Here is a 17909-nt window from a genome sequence, read left to right on the forward strand (position 1 = left end):
ATATCATGTTGATGCCACGATGAATTTGAAAGGAAGATTTCATTATCTTTAAAGGCAATTGGAAATGGGTTTAGAAATTGTTGTCAAAATTTTGTCCCATGTCTACCACACACACAAAAAAATCAACACTAGAGAAAAAATTACAAGTTACTACACTATAAAAATTCTTTGTAAAGAAAAACATAATAATTATAATCATAATTGCAGTTCACATTTACTGAGCAGAATCTCTGGATACAATACTGTGCTAAGCATATTACATGCATTTTCTCATTCAAAACTCATGACAAAATTATGATGTAGATATCATTCTCAGAAGTTTACAAGTTTCTATGAAATTTATAGTTTAAATTGCTTGTCCTAAATCATATACCTAGTAAAGGATGAGAACAAGATTCCAACTCAAATTTACTTTGACTCTAAATGCCATTTGCTTTACCATGGGTTAAGTAGGTTTATCTACAAAGCACAATAGGACTTAATTACTTGTGCTAATTAAGGGGAGGGGGCACCAGAGGAGATCTGTAAAGTGAATTTCTGATCCTGGGAGTTAATTCTGGCATTGCTGTTGAAAAAGTTTAGATAAATATAAAAGAGGTTTAAAATCGAGTAACCATAGAATCTGTGGCAAATTGAAGTTTAATCCAGATAGTTATTAGTGTCCGAGAAGGTCCAGACCAATAGGTGAGGCAGGGTTGCAAGAGGTCCAGGGACAATGGGGAACACTGTGTCTGCCATATCCTAGAGCCTCTGGGAGGCCCTGGAGATACTGAACAAAGGAACCAAAGAAAAGAATAAATTGTTGACTATAGAGAGGTAAAAAGAAGCCAAATGATAAAATGTCTTGAATGGCAAGCTTAAAAGTTTGCATTTTATTCTGATGTTGATAGATGTACAACTAGGAAAGAACATAGTGAGATACACATTTCAGAAAAATCAGTTTTAGTAACAGTTCAATTTAATAAATATGTATTGAGATTCTTCAGTGAGCCTGGTAGTGTGCCAAGCAGTAGAGATAGAGTGATGAATGCCTGCTGGGGGACTCCAAGGGACAGTGTCCAGAAAAAGAGCAGATCTAATTAGATCATTTTATCATATTTTTGGCAGTAAAATGAAAAGACATGAATGGCAACAACTTATCAGTTTACTTACAGCTCCCTTTCAATTTTATCCTTTCAAAAAAGGAAACTTGGGCTTCCCTGGTGGCGCAGTTGTTGAGAGTCTGCCTGCCGATGCAGGGGACGCGGGTTCGTGCCCCGGTCCGGGAAGATCCCACGTGCCGCGGAGCGGCTGGGCCCGTGAGTCATGGCCGCTGGGCCTGCGCGTCCGGAGCCTGTGCTCCGCAACGGGAGAGGCCACAACAGTGAGAGGCCCACGTAACGCAAAAAAAAAAAAAAAAAAAAAGGAAACTTAACTGTTTCAGAAAAGGAAAGAAGCTGATTTTTATTCACTTTCAAATTATATTTATGATATTATTAAAATCTTCTAAAGATTTATTTCAAAATTAAAGTGACAAACAGAGTGGTTGGAATTCCTCCCCACTCCTACCCAACCCATGTAAGTCCTCAAAGTTGTTGTTTTTTTTTTTTTGTGATTCACCCCAACTTATAATATCTACCAAGGAACTGTTAAAGACAAGTTGCATCATACTAGTTAAACTGGCAGGGAAGATTTTATTTAAGACTACTGCAATAAAGGAAAGAGATGGAACTCAACTACACTGAAACAAAACAAAAGTGGTAGAGATTTTAAGCCCGGGGGTGAGCTAGTGAAAAGTACCAGAGGACATTAGAGGGGAGGTTGGTTAATATGATTCGGCCATCTGTGTTTGCTAATTGGCACTTAAGAAAGTAAGGCTCCTACCTTCCCACAGAAACTAGGAGTTAGAGGTGCTATCTTTCCTGATTATTACATTTCAAAGAAATGGCTCCCCGGCCCTTGAGAAAGAAATTCCTGTGTTGTGGAACAGACAAGAGCTAGGAGAAGACTTACACTTCCAAGGGGCAGAGAAAGAATTTACACTAGCAAGTTTTCAAAAGTAAATCCTCTAAGAAAAGGGTTGTCAGGGGCCGATGGCCAGGAAGAAACATGTTTTGTGGACTTAAGGGGAATGTTAAGGCATCTTGGTCATAACCATCAGTTGGCAATTCAAAAGATAACATTCGTGTCATGAAACAGTCTCATAGTTAAACCTAGTTTAGTTGGATGAAGGATTATTCAATGGTGCAAGGCTGTAGAAGTTTCTGCCTATGGATATCGAGTGAACCACTTAGGTCAGAAGATGCTTTCTAAGGAGTAATTCTGTGTGTCCTTTTTCCACAGGTCCAACACACCGCACGTCAATACAAGAACATTTGGTGCCAAGAAAAGATGATATTAAAGGCAAATAATCTTATTTCCCATTAATATTTTGACACTCAATGTCATAGTTGTTATGCATTATCAGTTCTAAAAATCAAATAGGTAAATCTGAGCCTGAAGAAATTTAATTTGGGAAAATAAACCTTATAATGATATTTTTCCTAGGAATCTCATTTGTATCATTAAGGAGTTTCACATTAAAAGGCAATGTGTACTCTGTAGTACTCTGTCATGTGGTGCTCTTAAAATAAATTTTTAAAAACTTGTACAAATACATTTTACACAAATCAAAACAAATATAAATCTAGTGGTATTTTATATTTTGACAGTCATCAGTTGGTTCTGAAAACATTTAACTTTAACATTAATGTAAAAGTAAAGAAAGGATATTTCTTTGTCAAAACTGAAAGAAGCAAATAAAAACAGAGCATCTAAGAGAAAATTGTCTAAATTCATTCTTCGCTAGGGAATGTGAAAATTGATAGTCTCTTCTGTAGCCCCCTGTGATGTAATGCAAACCTTTCAAGGTCTCCAGTGAAAAGAATGTCTGGTCCTTTTGTGCAGAATTTATTCTAACATGGCTTATGAAGCAGAATTATATAATTATTCCTTTACCTTTGACTTGTCCTTTTGTTTATTTCACACTAAATGACCTTGCTTCAGGCAATATTCAGCGTTTGCTGCTTTATCTTTGGCTTTTCTTTGTCTCTGAATATCCAGCGGTATGTATGTGTGTGTTTTCATCATTATTATCTTAGATTCTGGTGTTCTCTACCAGCCATCCGTCCAGAATTCCCATGATTTTTTTAAGCTTCCTGCCAGCACCCAGTGTGACAAGGAACAGCTACTGCAACAGGAGAAAACATCATTGTAGAGTGTTTAAACTAGTGACCTTTGTTTCCAGAGAGACCAAATTACTGGTAAAATGTGAGCTCTCAGGGAAAAAAAGAAAAAAGAAAGAAATGTACATTCAGTCCTTAGGTACTGACTTCTTGCTTAATCCTTTGCAATAAAATTACAGGTTTTGTTTTGTTTTATTTTTGATCAGAAAATTAGGCATATCTTTAAGTAATATACTTTCTCTTGGCCATTAAGAAAAAATTGGTTTTAAATAGGAGTTCAGTTCATTGCTAACAGATCTCAAAAGGAAATAAAAACACTGAGACCATTGATTAAAGAAAGGTTTAATCAAAGGTTTCAGAAACTACCACCTTCAAATTACATTAAGAATCCTTTCATATGCTAGCTGTTTCATGTCACTATTCACCACTCCTAAGATAAATGTGAAATTTTCACTAATGCCAAAGAAATTTTAATCATTTTGGTATAATGACAACTCTTCCTGGCTCATAGACAAAAGTCTAAGTGTTTACCAAATTTATAACAAAGATCAAAAAAATTGAGTTTCCCTCAAAAATAAGTTACTTGATCTTGAGTTACATGGAATGTCCTTATATCATTTTTTATTATAAGATATATACTGAGAAATGAAGATTTAAATGGACTTATAATACATGCACAAAAATTTTTAAAAATGGCTCCTCAAATTTGGAATCACATTTAAGGACTATGAAAAAATACAAAGAATTTCCTAATGAAGTACTTGGTTGGTCTGCTAGTAAAAGACTAGCTGTACAGTAAATAGGGGCATGATATTTCTAAAATCTATAATAGCTTAATTCATGCTAATTTTTTCTTTGTTCTGTTTCATTTGTTAATAATATATATGCTAAGTCTTTTTTAAAAACAGTGTATGTCTAGGACGCATCTCCAGATATAATTTCAAAAGTTTAGAGTTGAGTGCTGGCATTAGTTTTTTTAAAGGACACCAACAGTTTTCTGATGCAGAGCCAGAATTAGAGATCAACATAGTAGATGGAGTTTTCAATGCTAGGAATGATGTCTTATTCATCTGTGTTGCCCTGGGATGTTTCCATGAACATGCACATAGTTAGAACACCGTACATGAGAGAGAATGAACAGAGGCTAGAAAGGTAGTAGGCCAAATTGCAGCATGACTTGAATGATAGGTTAAATACACACACACACACACACACACACACACACACACGAACACACACATTAGTATTATAAAGTGAAAATAACAAAAAGGAAAAAAGGCAAATTGATAAAACAAAAACATTTGATTTGTGGAGTGGAAAGTTATAGAATTATAGTTAATTGTTTTAACTTTCTTGATTTCTATAAGAGCTTTTACTATTTTTTATAAAAAAAATACTTTTACAGAGAAAAATCTGTTGGTAGATAATCAATCAACATATTTACAGCTTGAAATGACAGATTTATAAATAACTCCTGTGTGGTTCACATGATTGACAGTAAGAAGATGAATTAGGAGAAAAGTAGTTCTGATAAATATGTCAGGGGACAAAATTTTTTAAAAAATGAGTGTAAACACCAGCAGCTGTGCACCCTGGTATTTACCCAGATGAATTGAAAACATATGCCCACACAAAACCTGAACACAAATGTTTGTAACAGCTTTATCCATAATTGCCAAAACTGGGAAGCAACCCAGTTGTCCTTCAGTGGGTGACTGGATAAACTATGGTACATCCAGACAATGGAATATGATTCAGCACTATCAGGCCATGAAAAAACATGGAGCAACCTTAAGTGCGTACCACTAAGAGAAATAAGCCAATCTAAGACTACATCCTATATGATTCTAACTGTGTGACATCTAGAAAAGACAAAACCCAGGAAGACAGTAAAAAGATTAGTGGTTGCCAAGATGAGGGGAGAGGTAAATAGAGCACAGAGGATTTCTAGGGCAGTGAAATTATTCTGTATGATACTTCAATAATTGATTCCTGTCATTAGACATTTATCAAGTTCCATAGAATGTACAACACCAAGAATGAACTCTAATGTAAACTATGGACTTTGGATAATGATGCATCAATGCAGGTTCATCACTTGTAACAAATATCACTGGTGTAGGATGCAGATAGTCGGGGATGTTGTGTGTGGTGGGGGGCAGGGGATAAATGGGAACTCTGTACTTTTTGCTTAATTTTGCGGTGAATCTAAAACTGGTCTAAAATATAGTTCATTGTTTAAAAATTGAGCGCTAGGTAGGTACCTGGGATCCTCAATGGAAAATCCATAGTCTGAACATTTTAATGTTCAAAATGCATATTCAGTGATCTGTCACTTTAACGTGACAGTTTGATAAATAAAAAAAGAAATCATGTAATACTAATTCAATTAAATTATTTAATTTTTAGACAATAATGAAAACAGTTATTTTAGGGGAGAAAAGGAAGTAACAACATTTAAGATCAATATTAATGACACGGCAACCATGTTACAGAAAATTTGTATAAATCTATAGTTTAATAGTGTCCAAGTATTTAAACAATTCATTAGATTTTGGCAGGGGAAATTGGAAGGAAGGAAGACAATTTTTTTCAGTAAGGAAAATTTTAAACCACATATTTTAATCATCATAAACTGCTACGGAGTTCAATTTTTTAACAGATTCATTTAGCTCTAAATGTCTTCAAGCATGTTATAAATCCTCCAAAGTCCCTGCTTGGTACTATAGCCTTTTAATATATTCATTGTCTCTTTCCAAGTAAAGTTCACGGTTGCTATTCAATTCATCTGTCTTGTGATTTATTTCAAAGATAAAATGAATATCTTCACTTTTCATTCTTGGCTATTTAATCTTGATTTTTTAATCAAAATTTGATGGCAATTATCATCTATTAAAATGTATTCTTTCCCCGTCCTACATATTTTCCCTTTTTACAGTAAATCCTATATCCTGACACCATCATTAAAAACTTATCAGTAATTATATTTAGACAGATTTCCTTTTCTGAATCTCAGTTTCTTAATAGTCTCTTAATAATCAACACTGAGCACTTTTAGACCTAGAAAAGATTCTGTTGATGCATTATGGAAAAGTGTTGGATTACCCAACTTTATTTCTCTTTTCCATTTTACCTTTCCTCTAATCCTGTTGGCATCATAGAATTTACAGGATGAATTTACACATAACCCCCCAATACAAATGGAATGTCAGCTACGTGTGGTGTGCTGCTGAAACAGTGGTCCATTACCCAAAGGTGAGGCAGAAGCCATCTTTGGAAGATAAGGTATTTACAACAAGAAGCTCAGTAAATATTTAAACCATAAGAAACTATGACAGGGGAAATTATCTGTGACACAGTTTTGCCTCTGTGATCCTTCACTTCACCACCAATAAAATGAAAACAAAAAATATTTACCTCCAGAATCTCTGTGATGATTGTTAGAAAGTGTTAAGTGAAAATTCAGTATTAGTCATAAAATGCCATATAAAAATCAAATACCATAATAATTCATAATTTTACCACTTCCGAATCATGAGAAAAAAGCACTTAGAAAAGGAAGACACTGGCTACATGCCTAAGACTTAAATGAAAATATGAACTATGTATGTTTATAAATCCTTTCATCTCAAATTTTTTATAATGTATGAGTATTTGGTTTGGTATCATGATACATAAAAATAGTAAAGCCTGTTGAAAACTCCAAAACAAAGAGAAGAGCCAAGAAAAGAATATGAAGAATTTAATCAGATAGGATTCAAGTTTATCCCCAGCTTATTTGCCTTTTATTCTTCATTTCAGTTATTTACATTTCCATTGATTATCAACAAGGATGTGCATGCACCTTGAGATGTTCACAAGAGGTCCACGATACAGAGGTTCATAATTAGGTTATATGTTATATTCAGAATCCCAGGGGAACTAATAGATTCTGGAAATACTGATTAAGCAAGATGAAGAATTCTTATACAGTTTCAACTACAACAGTTTTAAAGACAAGTACAAGCTTAATTTGCCATAAAACACAAAAAAGTAATTGATTGAAGAATATCTCTTTTATGCAAAATATACATTTTAGGATATAATTCAATTAATATTCTACTATATACTGACATTGTTCCTTGATCATTTAATAAAAAAATACTCTCATTGCCAGAATTTTATTTTTTGTAATATTAATAATTGAGGTAACAATGACAAAACACTTAAACTATAAGTAATATTAGTGAGTTTTTTAAGTCAAACAATTTTTCAGAACTTAAACAAATGTGGGATTCAAAATAGGTCAGTTTTGATAAATAGGCACTGAAAATTTCACAACATAATCTGACAAGCTGATCATATAAGTGGTTTATTAAAAACATGATACAGTTAGTGTTTGTGGATCCAACCAACGAAGGAGAAATAAGGGAAATTAAGACAGACCTATACTACACCAATATCACTGCTTTTATGATTCACAGCACAATCTACTGCAACTCCATGAGGTGGTAATTCACAGAGGTATGGGCCTTACTTGAAGCTCCAGAGATGTTGATCATGAATTTGGCTTCCTTTGACGTGAGATGGCCAAAGCTGTTGACACATGCACACACGCTGGTATTTACAGTTGTTTCATGGACGCTGGCCAGTCCTCAAGCAGACCACTCATATGGGGAGCACCAAATGAGTTCCATCCACAGTTCTTTTACAAACTTTTAATGCCTCATGAAGACGGGAGGATCTCTTCCAAGTGCAACCTGGTCACCTCAGGGCACATTCAGCAGCAGAAATCTATTTCCAGTACAGTCCTTGGTATGGCTAAATTCCACAGTCCCTTTTTCAGCAGTCAAAAATCCATGATAAATTCTGTACAACACTGCAGTCAATAACAGCAGCACCAGACAGTATATTAATTTCTTTACCATAAAGCTGTGTATAATTATAACTTTCTATGTGTGGTGTTATCAAAAGCATCACTGAATCTCTAAATATCAGATGTTTATATCTGGGTAAATACATTGCTGTACAAGGTCTTTGACATGCAGGTCATGCTCTAGGACTTGGGAATATAAAGTAGTACTTGTTATGTGGCCAATCATAAAAGTGACAATTGTCTTCCTAACTGAAAATAAACATGAGCATTAGGAATTAGCAGTCTCTAGGATCCTAAATGCCTTAGAAATGTTGTTTATCTCTCAATTTGTAGTATGACATTTTTCCTCCCTCTTATGCCCAGTACACCAGACACACTACTGCTATTGCATTTGTAGGGATGTGTAAACAGAATTTCTTCCACTTGGACTGAATAAGACACCCTGGGGGTTTCATTGGAGTGAACAAGCAGAGAGTCTTGTTCCAAGTAACAAAGAAGGCAAGGGGCAGGGGAGAAGACCCAGTACTAAAATCATGAACACCTTATCAAGGCATTTCTGTGCTTCATGGAGACAGATGGCATATACACTTAAGACAGGGAGCTAAGACAAACGGACAGAACAACATACAGGACAAAGCACCTGATTAAATACTGCCTGAAAATCTGATTAATCCTGTGAGTCAGAAATTTAAGGCTGGTCAAGAAAGCTTCCTGTGAACAACAATGCTCCTTGTTGTTTGCAAAAAATTTAATAATTAAAATGAAGGAAGGGGGTAAAAATGACAAGAGCTTTGAATGATATTTGGCACTCTGCCTCTAAAAATGATGACAAATTCTGGGATTAAAAAAATATATATGACTCTAGTACCAAGCAGCAATTCCTATCTAAACAATGCAAGCCTGGCTGGCAGTTACCTTTCTCTCATGTTTTGTGCCTTCCCCAAGCCATTAAGTAAGAGATCTGGCCTCAGCTTGCGTGTAACCAGTAATGACAACCTCTTTGCAGTTATCTGTGTGCAAACAACCAGAGACATTCAGAACTCCAATACAGCATTGTGGAACAGAAGTAAATCAATCAAGAAATTAAATCTTTTAAAACAAATATTTTTTTCAAAGAATAAGAAAAAAAAATGTCAAGGAGAAACTTGCCCTCCATGCCCCACAATTCAACATGCAGAACAGTCGACCAGTGCTTTCACATCAGCAGGATGGTTTGATGCAAGTACACATATCCCGAGCCATCCATGGTCCCCGAACTTTGCGACATTGCTTTCAGGTGATAGAGACAAGATGGTCCATGCAAATGAGCTGACCAAAGTCATGTTGTGAGCAATCAAAATAGAATCCCAGACATCTTCAGAATGGTTTAGAGAGTCACAAGAAATGAAGTTCCCATGAAGTGGTTGGCATTTGGAAGCACACTGGTTTAAATATATCTCCCTGAAGATATGTTTGTGTATTAGGGTACTGGCCAATATCTGATGCTATCTGTCATTTTATTGCAAAAGGAGATCAGGGCAATTAATATGGAGAAGTAGTAGCACTACCAGGATAAGATTCATTTAAAGCCAGGATAAGATTTGTTGGCTACCCAAATGGCATTTCTGACTTCAGATAGTAGTATCATGCAGGATTGGTACTGTATTAATGGAGCTTGGAGTAAGTCTATGTTTAATTATTTCCATTATGGGGTAAACAGTACTTGAATTAAGACAATTTAGCCGACTGATGCAGTTTGGTTTACAAGATAGATGGGATGGGAGATCGAGAGCGCCTCAGAGGACAAGGAGAGTTGTAGGGTGATGTTACTGGAGAGAGCCTCAGAGCATTGCCTGCCAAGCCCGCTATGTTGTTTAAGCTTCGGGATTTTTCATATCCTTTTATGAAAAAATGCACAGACATCAGTTGAATTCAACCAGAAAATAGACAAAGACAAACAATATCATGCAGGGTAATCAAAAGTGCTATTTTTGAGCTCAAAGAATTTGTTTACAAAGAATTCAATACTGAGACAATTTACAATCTAAAAAAGAAAAGAAGCTCACTGTAGCTGTCACTTCCAAAAGATTAAACCAGCTATCACAAATTACTGTTGCAATACTTCAAAATCTATTCGTTTGCAGATTACAGTTTGTATTGATGTAATTTTGGCATACACAATATCAGAAAGCTTTTAAGAATTAGGCAAAGCAACTTAAGTAAGATATAAATTTGGCAAATATTTTTAAATTTCAGAATATATTTCTTAAAAAAAATGAGCTATTTTTTCTCTTTTCACTTTTTATTATTACTAAGCTAATAAAGCATGCTTAACTTTAAGTGGACAACTCTTTTCCAGCATATTTAATCGTCCAGCCTTATGGGGTTAAAAGGATGATACCTAAATAATGGTTTTTAATGCCATTAGCTAGATGATGTAGAATGAATGCCCATTTCTAATCCCTTGTATTTAAAAAAAAAAAGTAAAAAGAAAAGAAAAGAAATGAATATAAATTGAGTCATAATTTTAGTAAATTAAAGTCTGATTTTGATTATATATTTTCAGCTGACTCTCCCCTGCCAGGAATTGAGAACAATTTGATCTTAATCCACCTTTTCTTTCTATTATCATGCATTCTAATCTTTTGTTCATGATCATCATGAATTTACAGAGTGAAAGATACTTCCCACAAGCTCTAACCTATTGATCTGCCTTAGCTACTCAAGCAACACCCCATCAAGGTCACCTTTGGAAGGATTCATATATTGCAGTATTTTTTTATTAGAAAAGATTAGAGGCAGGTAAATGAGGAAGGGAGTACCTAGTATAAAGTTAGAAGTAAAATTGTCTTAAAAGCCAGGCAACTATTAACTGAAAAAGGAGTTCTATTATACAGTTTAGCAAATAAATGTTCTGACAGCTCCACTGAAAAAGTTTGTAGATAGGAAAATGAAATAGGTCTACTGTGGGGTAAGGTTGGAATACTAGGAACCTCTCCCTACATATACGCCCACAAACTTTCAGCAGATTAGATGTCTTCTTTGATATCTTATAGATGGAAATTTATGTCCTCCATTAACTAATATAAAGTTCTCCAGGACATAATTTCTGCTAATAAGAAAATTATCTGCCTAAATATTTTGTTAGTATTTTGAGCTATAAAGCATGGGAGGTGGTATATATTTCATTTTCCTTTGGTGACTAATGGAATAGTTAATGGGAGAATGTCTTAAATAATTAGAAAGGAATTGTAAGTCATTTTTTTCTTACATAGGGCTCTTCACATGCCTGGAGGGCTAGTTATCACTACTCTTCTGTAATGCAATTGGAAATATAACTGGTAATTGTAGAAAGAATAATTTATACAAGTTGACTTGGATTTTTAGTGTAACCAAAAAATGTAAACTAGACTATAAACATTGATTGGTTTTGATTAAAAGCAAACTAGTGAATATGTATGAAACAAAGAAGTTGTTAATAACTAAAAATCATCCTTATAAAAATGTACCTCTTGTTCCTCACAGTCACCATGTTCTCTATAAGACTTCCAAAAAGGTAAAAAATCTGTTTGACAATTTACATTAATCATGCTAGTTACATGTAGATCGTGGTTGCCATTCTCAATGTTTACTTTTCTGAATTATAGTTATTAACATAAATATTATTTATTCTATTTATAGGTCTTTTATTTTTAATAACTATGATTTTAATGTCCATTTGGGAAGGCTTCCCTTATAATTTAGTAACAAGTATTTAATTAGTAAAATTATAAGTTATTCATATAAATATATTGTTCCTTTATTCTTCAGGTACATTTATGAACAGAAAATTTGATAAAATTTTGCCTTATCAAACTTCTACTGAATGGAATAACTAAAAATATAATTCATGAGAATAAACAATGTTGAACCCAATACATGGTATACATTTTATACAGCTTTTAAGAGCACATATTAGTCTGGGGCAGTGTTGAAACTGCCTATTCATGTACTATCAATGGGTATGTTTGTGTTCATGTAAAATGATTTCATAAAACTACTATATAAATGAAAACACAGGTTCTAAGTTTTGTGAGTTTACTCTTTTAGGGAATCCACATGTTTTCTTAATGTATGACCAACTACATTTACATTTGTTGATAGAAAAATAATACAATGGGAATCCAGTCATTTTTCTCATCTACATAGGGGAGAATTTTCATAACTCTAAAATCAGGTTAGGGTAGAAATCAATTTGAAAGGCAAGGAAGAAATCATATAGGAAATAAATATCTAAGTAGGAGTAATAGGAGACATCTCTAATCTACATAAAGGAAAAAGGAGAAGAAATGAATGGATTTCTAATAGACATGACAAAATAAGACACTGAGAAGATTAAGTGAAATTAGCCAGAAATGTTATCAGACCTAGGAAAAGAACACAAATCTGCAAAATTAAGCAAGAATGAAAACGAAGTTGATTATGGTGAGAAATGACAAAGAATAAAAAGCTCATAGATGAGTTTTCAAAGATGTTCTCACTGATAGAATTTGTATTTGTGAAATAAGATTGAATGTATAGTTTTCTCATATAAACTGAATATCTTATGAATTGCTTTGCTCATGAAACTTTGCTATTTTATGGAAAAACTATATTTATATAGTGCCTTATAATTTGCAAGTCTTTTTTCAGATGTGATCCCTTTTGACAGTTTAAAATTCAAAATATTTTCTAACCTGGGAAAAAAATTCTATCTAGATCCTTAAACATGTAACCCTAGTATAAATATTGCATGTGATACTTTATTGAATGATGCTCAAAATGCACATAAATCTAACCACATATTACATAAAAATACATATATACATATATAAGTATATATGTATATACATGTATAGTGATTTAAGATTACAATGCACTTAAAATACTATGTTCTATATTATTAGTTAGATATTATTATTTAATATATGTACATATATTTTGCTCAAATACTATGATAGAATATTAACTATCTTTATAAAATATTTAAAAATTGTTGTAACATGATATTTAAATGTAAAATAGCAAAAAATCAAATAAATCTATTCAGATCATTCAAATACATTTTGGTGCAAGGGATAGATGTAGAGATTGAAAGTTCTTAGAATGAAGAAGGATTTAAAGTATTACATATTAAAGAAACAAAAGAAGAGTCCTTTGTCTTCTCTTTCGTGACTCACAGGTATGGAGACAGAAAGAACAATACAAAGTGCTCAGAAGAAATGAAAGAGAAGCACAACATGGGTAATGAGCTATTTCAAAGAAAGTAGTCATCATAAAATAAATATTTTAGGCTTAAAACGGTAAAGTGTTCAATAGGAAGAAACTGCAATGAATAGCAAATAAGCACAATATTTTAAAAATGCACTTGCACTAACTTGAAAGTTTTGGAGTGGCTTTTCATTCAAATTCAGTCAACTGCATAAGAAATTATTATTTCTTCATAAGAAATTAGTAGTTCTTTCTCTATTCTGTCAATAAACAGAGAAAAATAACCATGGCACTAAAGCCACTGGAATTCTCAAAGTAGGAGGTAATCTAAGAGCATACCAGCACTTTGACAATGGTGGGTTATAAGTGTCACAAAACTATTTCTTAAGGAGAAGAAAAGGGTCCAATTGTCCGTTCATAAAATTTTCTAAAACAAAAACAAAGACAAAAACTAGCACCTAAGGAACAGTCATAGACACCTGGCATAATCTAGGGAAATGAAACTGCTGGAGTGGAGCTTCAGTATCCTGTTATATTCCTTAACAAAGATGTCTGTCCAATACAATGTATTCATTCAACAAATATTTATTAAGTATCTTCTATGTGCCAGGCACTGTTCAGTGTCAATTAAAAAAATAATAAACTTAGAATTTTTACTGCCCTGAAGGAAAATTCCATAAATACATTTTGTAAGTACACAAGTAGCCTTTCCAGTGATTGGGTATATTGTTCTATATGGCTGAGGATCTTGTACCTTAGCAACCTTCTGACATTCAGGTAAACCACTGGGAAAAATTGCCCAAATACTGGATAAGAGACAACTAGAGTACTTTAATGTTTGACTCTGAAAAAAGCTTTATTATTGTTTTAAATTATTAACTACTTATCAAATATATGCATAGTGTCAATTAGTGAGTTTAATTCATTGTAGGAAAAAAGATAACTTTTAAAGACTGCTGAATCCATTGTATTAAAATAATTAGATGAGTGACTTAATTTTTAAATACTTCATTACAATTCTGCCCATAGACAAATGAAAAACCAAAATATAAAAAAAAAGAAAGAAGGGTGAAATGCCTTTTAGATATGACAATCAAGTCGGCTGTTATGATATGTATTTTTAAATGTTTATAAAAAGAGAAAATATGATGAGGAAAGGAGCACCATGATGGCACAGCTGCTCCTAGAAAATGATGAAAGAGCATTTTACAGCACTCCATATATTTGCAGCATTTAATTGCTAAGTCACCTATTAGGATCTGATTAAATGCATGCCTACCTTTCCTGATCCCTCCATCAGAAGCACACGTGTAATCACCTGTCGTCAGTAGGAAACATGTTTCCCCTCTTCTGTGTTTGTCTCTGGTACTAGAGCGTCTGATGGGGAGCCTTTCTGGGGGTGATAATGGCGGCTCACTTCCTGTACTGTCGTCACCTGATAACACTGGTCACAGCACCACGCCCATTGACAGACAGTGATGGATGAGGAAATGAGACAGTACAAAGAGTTTACACCAAATGTCCATAGTACAGTCACTTGATATACAAAACACAATAATCACATCATGATAAGAAAAATAATTTTCATCACTCATTAAAAAAATTTATGTGTAGCAAAATGGAAATGTATTGAAAAGGTGAGAAATGTTGTTTGGGAAATTTTAACTTCATTTTGGATTTTATCTAATAGGACAATAACTTTTACAAAATTAATGTGACTTCAAACTAAGTGTGATAATGAAGTAGCACATAAATTAATATCTTTCCATTTTTGACATGTTATCTAGTTAACGCAAATAGACATCTTTGAAAGTGGAGCCTACTGAAGGAAAAACTCCTAAGTAAATATTTGTCTTTGCAGTGCTTTAAGACACATGCTTTTATTATTTTCTGAAAGTAATTTTCCCCAATAAATTGTAATGAAAATAATCCTGAAGTTCACAAACTTTATGTCCAGCTTCTCTATTTTGAGGGGACATAATATTTTTGAGCCTACCAGTGGAAAAAGATCAACTTCTCAAATGCCCTTGAAACAACTGTTTACTTCTATATGCTTGCCAAAGACTTTCACATCCTATCAGCCTAGATACTAACTTATAACAATGTTTGCCCAGGCTGAGAGTGTGTCCTCCTTTCCATGCCCTTCATACGGGCTCTGCACAAGTAAGTGAGAGCAGTCTAATCAGAGCAGCAACACCAACTAAATCTCATCTTTCATAAAGACATTCCTGGCATAATAATTCTCAGATACATATTGACAGAATTTGCAAAACAATCTACTAAATAAACATAAGGACTGTGAATAAAATCTTTTAAAAAGCAGTTCAGTTCCAGCCAGTTGTTTGTTTTTTTTCCATCTACCCCATAATAACTTTTGGAAGCTAAGGAGGGAACCTGTGAAAATGTCACTTGCATTTTTTGTTTGTTTGTTTGCTTGCTTGCTTTGTTTAATTGGTGTTATTTCTAAATAACACAAAATTATTCACATGGGATTCTAGTAAGTCTTTTTCTACAAGAAAAAGATCAAACCTATCTAAGTTATAGGGAATGCATATATCTTAACTTTTCATAGTGGACAAAATCTAAATTGTGTAAACTACAAAATATTTTGTCTGTAGTAGACATAATAGACTAGAGATGACATTATTGACTATCGCTTTGGCAAACTGAATGTCAATTTACAATCAACCCTAGATTATTTATGACAATAGAGAGGAGTAGCAATTCAACTAATTCAAGCAGTAAATCATCCAAAACTGAGTTCTGGGAGGGAACAAAGCCCAATGCAGAGTGCATAAAAAAAGAAATCCATAGAGAAATTCAACCTTGCCATTGATTAGCCAAAGCAGATCATCTATCCCTTGAATAATGTTGGGCTGATGATATTACATAGCACCTTACCCAATAATCCAAAGGGATTATATTGAAATATCCTAATTTAAGAATAATGAAAACTTAATGAACCCTCCATAACATTACTGAGGAAGCTATTTACTTTGAAAAGGGACATCTTACATATCACCTCTTTGGTGTTTAGGCCTTTGAAATGTAAATGTCCATTCTTCTTACATATCTTCTTCTTGTGAATTAGGTTAAAATGCATGGCCCCATGTGGCAGAGATAAAACTGAGACAAACACGCCAAGCCAAATGATATGGAGATCAACATTTTGAGAATGAAGGATGGAAAATGTCCAGTATCGTACCATCACATCGTGCAGGGAAACAAAGAAACATTGGCACAAAAGCAACAAACAGGCAAAAGAAAATATTGGTACCATCAGCAAAGGGCATTCCCACTAAAGCAGGAGAGCTCTATAGCCAGCTATGCAGACTTCTACTTAGGATTCACTTAGAAAAGCTATAATCTAGCTATCTACAAGCCTGATACAAACAAATTTTTGTGAAGGGGTAGAACGGAAAGTTCATGAAAATTTGTGGAAAATGAGAATGCTTGCCTTCTATTTCAGGGACATACTGGTCTATAAAGTATTTAATGGCATGCATTTGAAATTGTGCCTTACCTGATCTGTTATGTTCCAGAAGCCGATTGTCTTTGCCCAGACATGTGTCACCCTGTGTGCTATTACAGGCCATATTTAATTCTGTCTTGCAAAAAGTAGGCGAGGTTGCCTGAGGGGCAGGAGGGATGTGCTTCTTTCTTTTTCTTGGAAGTTTCTGCTTCGCCATTGCCAAGGAGTAGTACATTCCAAAATTGTTGACAATGACAGGCACCGGCATGGCTATTGTCAGTACTCCAGCCAGAGCACACAGGGCTCCCACAAGCATCCCTGACCACGTTTGGGGGTACATATCTCCATAGCCCAAGGTAGTCATGGTCACTACAGCCCACCAGAACCCAATAGGAATGTTTTTGAACTGCGTGTGCTCACTAGCTGAAGGGTCATTGGGTTGAGCTCCTACTCTCTCCGCATAGTAGATCATAGTAGCAAATATCAAAACTCCTAGAGCCAGGAAGATGATCAGCAGCAAGAATTCATTAGTACTTGCTCGAAGAGTGTGTCCAAGCACCCTCAGACCTACAAAATGGCGGGTGAGCTTGAAGATTCTCAGGATCCTCACAAACCTGACAACCCTGAGGAAGCCAAGTACATCTTTAGCAGCTTTGGATGACAGCCCACTGAGTCCCACCTCTAAGTAGAAGGGTAGGATGGCCACAAAGTCAATGATATTCAAGAGGTTTTTGATGAATTCAAGTTTATTGGGGGAAAAAACAATACGGACTAAAAATTCAAAAGTAAACCATACCACACACACTCCTTCTACATACGTCAAGGCAGGATCCGTTTCGATTTCATACTGTAGAACGACACTTGTGCCATTGATGACTGGTTCTGTCTTGTTTTTAACAATATTGAAAGCTTCATGTGTCTCCAGGCAAAAAGTTGTGATTGAAACCAGGATGAAGAATAAAGAAGCAAAAGCAATAAACTGTAGAGAAAAAAAAAAAAGAAATAAAAGAAGAAACACAGAGTGATCTAACCATAATATATTTCAATCCAAATCTAAATGTATCAGTCCCTGTAGTAGAAAAAGTATAAACATATATTTGAAGATTTCACTTGGCATGTTACTCAAGTGTAAGAAGACATGTGTAGGGAACATTCATTAGGGTTGCACTGA

General features: G+C 34.3%; 1 protein-coding gene across 12 annotated transcripts in view; it reads right to left on the bottom strand.

Moving 5' to 3' along the window:
* Positions 1-6930: 6930 nt before the first annotated feature.
* The window catches only part of KCNC2 (potassium voltage-gated channel subfamily C member 2), a 189427-nt gene continuing 178448 nt past the window's right edge, over positions 6931-17909 (bottom strand). For 2 of the 12 annotated variants that reach the window (XM_067009768.1, XM_067009769.1), the window contains exons 3-5: positions 16790-17717; positions 8974-9068; positions 6931-8061 (exon numbers count right to left, since the gene is read on the bottom strand). In XM_067009768.1, the coding sequence (XP_066865869.1) occupies positions 9007-9068; positions 16790-17717 (990 nt within the window). In that variant the 3' untranslated portion in view covers positions 6931-8061; positions 8974-9006. The other 10 variants (XM_067009765.1, XM_067009767.1, XM_067009762.1 and 7 more) reach the window with 9 other exon arrangements.

Source organism: Kogia breviceps, chromosome 12 (genome assembly GCF_026419965.1).
Source record: "Kogia breviceps isolate mKogBre1 chromosome 12, mKogBre1 haplotype 1, whole genome shotgun sequence".
In the NCBI taxonomy this organism is placed as follows: domain Eukaryota; kingdom Metazoa; phylum Chordata; class Mammalia; order Artiodactyla; family Physeteridae; genus Kogia; species Kogia breviceps.